We start from the raw sequence: 2,693 nt of genomic DNA, 5'->3' as shown, positions 1-2,693 counted from the left end.
GTTCTTGGAAGAAACTATTGGCTCACTGGATGCAGAAGCAGACAGTGGGGTCTCCACTGATGAGACTGACTATGCAGAGCCCTCCAAGCTGCCTGGGATGTGGCCCAAGAGAGATCCTGTGCCCCAGGGTAAGGTGGAAACTCTCCTCCAAGTGCCTGTGAATGTCTCATGGGGCACATTCCCTTGGCAGGCAGGGAGGGAGCAGTGCCCCAGTTTTATACATGTGGTAAGGTACAGCCAAGTGATTTCCATCACTGAGTGAGCAGGAGCTGTAGGCACTGAGACAGGGAGGGCACCAAGACATGCAGGGCATCAACTGCTTTCTCCCAGCTCTCATGGGCAGGTATCAAGCAAGGTCAGCAGAACCACAGAGCAGAGCATCTTCACTCATACTCCAAACAGCCTCACACAGATTTACCAGACTCCTCATTCACCAGGTGCTTTGTCAATCCCAAACTATCCAACTTCATTAGCAGTGAGCAATGAGCTGGAGTCAGGATGAAGTCTGAGTGCAAGTCCTGAGCCAGGGCTGAGCTGGCTCAGCAGGTGTGAAGTGTGTTTTGCAGACAGGAAGGTGCCCTGTGCCTGAGTGTGGAATGGTGCATGACTTCATCTCTCTCTTTGCCTAGATCTGGGAAATGGGACTCTCCCTCCAAGAGGTCAGCAGCATGTGGCTGAACAGAAGGATGCTAAAAGCATCTCTGCCTCCTCCAGCTCAGCTCCAACAGTGGTTTCAAGGCCAGGCTATCACAGTCTTCCAAGGAACATCCCTACAGCAAATGGAGCTTCTGACAGCAAGGTGACTGTTCACACAGCGAAGGACGCAGTGCCAGCAGATAAATCTTCACAGGAGATGGCCAAGGAGGACAGGCTTGACCATGCCAACACAGGAAGCCAAATGAGGTCTGTGAGATCTTTGACTATCCAACCTCCAGATCCCTTCCAGGATGACCTGGTGGACCATGAGTGGTCACGCAGCAACTACTCGGATGCCAAGGGGGAAAGAGCCAAGGAGACCAAGACTTGGACTTCATGGGGCCAACCAGAGAAATCCATATTGGAAGAGACCTCTCAGGACCTTGATGCCAAACGTGGGCCTCCCACTGCCCCCAAACCACGAAAATTGCCACCAAATATTATCCTGAAAACCAGCAAAAACAACCCAGTGCCACTGGCCACAGAGCCTAACCAGAAGGCAAAAGCTCCTCCTCCACCCTCAGCTGCTTCTCACCCCGACCCTGCTGCAGAGAAGATGAATTCAGGGCATTTCGACCCCAAGGAGAAGGAGAAAGTCCACCAGGAAGCACTGGAGAAGCTTGGCCTGTTGCACAACAGGAGGCAGCCCAGCGTTCACCTTCAACCTGCCCCACATCCCCCGCCAAGGGAGACACCATGCCCCATCCCTGGGGAGCCCCAGGCTGTGGAGAGCTTGGGGCCAGGAATCCGACAGATAACATTCAAATCCAACACCCTGGAGCGCTCCGGAGTGGGGCTGAGCAGCTACATAACCAACACCAAGGAGCAGAACGTCAAGACCAGCAGCTCCTTGGGCAAGATGTCCTTCATCGAGCGGCTCGCCCCGAGTTTCCTGAGGAGCAGCCGCCCCCGGCCGGTGTCCCTCGGGGCAGGGAAGGACTTTGCTGCCCTGAAGGAGTCGGGGCAGGTGGAGCAGGAGAAGAGCAGCAAGAGGAGATCCCACCCTCTGCCGAGCTTCCCCAGGCCACCGCGCTCCTGCGTCAGCGTCAAGATCTCCCCCAAGGGCGCGACCGACGACAACCGGAGGGAGGCTCTGAAGAAGCTCGGCCTGCTGAAGGAATAGCTCCAGGGGCTGATGGAAAAGGGGCTTTTCACCCCAAATCCAGCTGCCTCCCCTGCCTGTCCTCGGGCAGCACATCCATGAGCACCTTCCGCTGGGACCTCCTGCCAATGCACCTCAGGAGAGGAACCCAGAGGCATTTGGAGCTCCACACCAAATCTATAATGCCACGTGGACATCATGTTCTGTACATAGCAAGTGTATATGAGCTATTTATATGTGCAGTATCACTCAGCATGCAGACAGGGTGTACTCTGCAAGGTCTTTCATGCATTTGGGGATTCATGGAAACAGGGAAGCCATGGAATTAGGGGTTTGGCTTATTTTGAAAGGGTAAAGCATCTCTGGGAAGAACTGCAGGACTCTGCTGCTCCTTTAGGAGTTTTTTGGGGTGTTTTTTAGTGCCTGAGCACTCACCTGCCCCATGGAAGTGCCTCCTAAAACCACCACTGCCACATACAGAACTGTTGGACTACCAGGCACTGGAGGGAGCTCAGCAGTGCTCCCCCTGCTTTAGTGCCCCTCACACAGTGCCTGCTGGAGGGATGGACAGACATCTCACTGCCTCCTCTACCACACTGCTCTCCCATCCAGCCCTGACCACCTGGACCTGACACTTGGAAGAAGCATGAACAGCATGAAGTGACAGTTAAGTGTTGGTGTCAGATCCAGAAGTGCTGCCCAAAATGAGAGAGGTGTAAGTCTGAGACAGCACCAACCCTTTGAAACTCTCCTGGCACTCTCGACCCCAGCTGATGCTGCCAACATCTGTGCTGCTCATCTTTTATATCACAGGTGGTTTATTTCTCTAATAAACTTGTGTATGAGCAGAAAGTGACCGTGTAGATTTATGTTGCAATCGAAACCCTGGTAAAGC

At 54.0% G+C, this 2,693-nt stretch overlaps 1 protein-coding gene across 1 annotated transcript in view; it reads left to right on the top strand.

The window, feature by feature from the left end:
* The window catches only part of LOC103806987 (chromosome unknown open reading frame, human C1orf116), an 11,352-nt gene extending 9,533 nt beyond the window's left edge, over positions 1 to 1,819 (top strand). Inside the window, exons 3-4 of the mRNA XM_009079706.1 lie at positions 5 to 128; positions 630 to 1,819. Coding sequence (XP_009077954.1) covers positions 5 to 128; positions 630 to 1,819 — 1,314 coding nt within the window. The remainder of the gene's footprint in view (positions 1 to 4; positions 129 to 629) is intronic.
* The last annotated feature ends 874 nt before the right edge of the window (positions 1,820 to 2,693 follow it).

This window comes from Acanthisitta chloris, unplaced genomic scaffold (genome assembly GCF_000695815.1).
Source record: "Acanthisitta chloris isolate BGI_N310 unplaced genomic scaffold, ASM69581v1 scaffold3130, whole genome shotgun sequence".
In the NCBI taxonomy this organism is placed as follows: Eukaryota; Metazoa; Chordata; class Aves; order Passeriformes; family Acanthisittidae; genus Acanthisitta; species Acanthisitta chloris.
The sequence above is the reverse complement of the archived record's forward strand: the minus strand, read 5'-3'. Positions and strand labels throughout refer to the sequence as shown.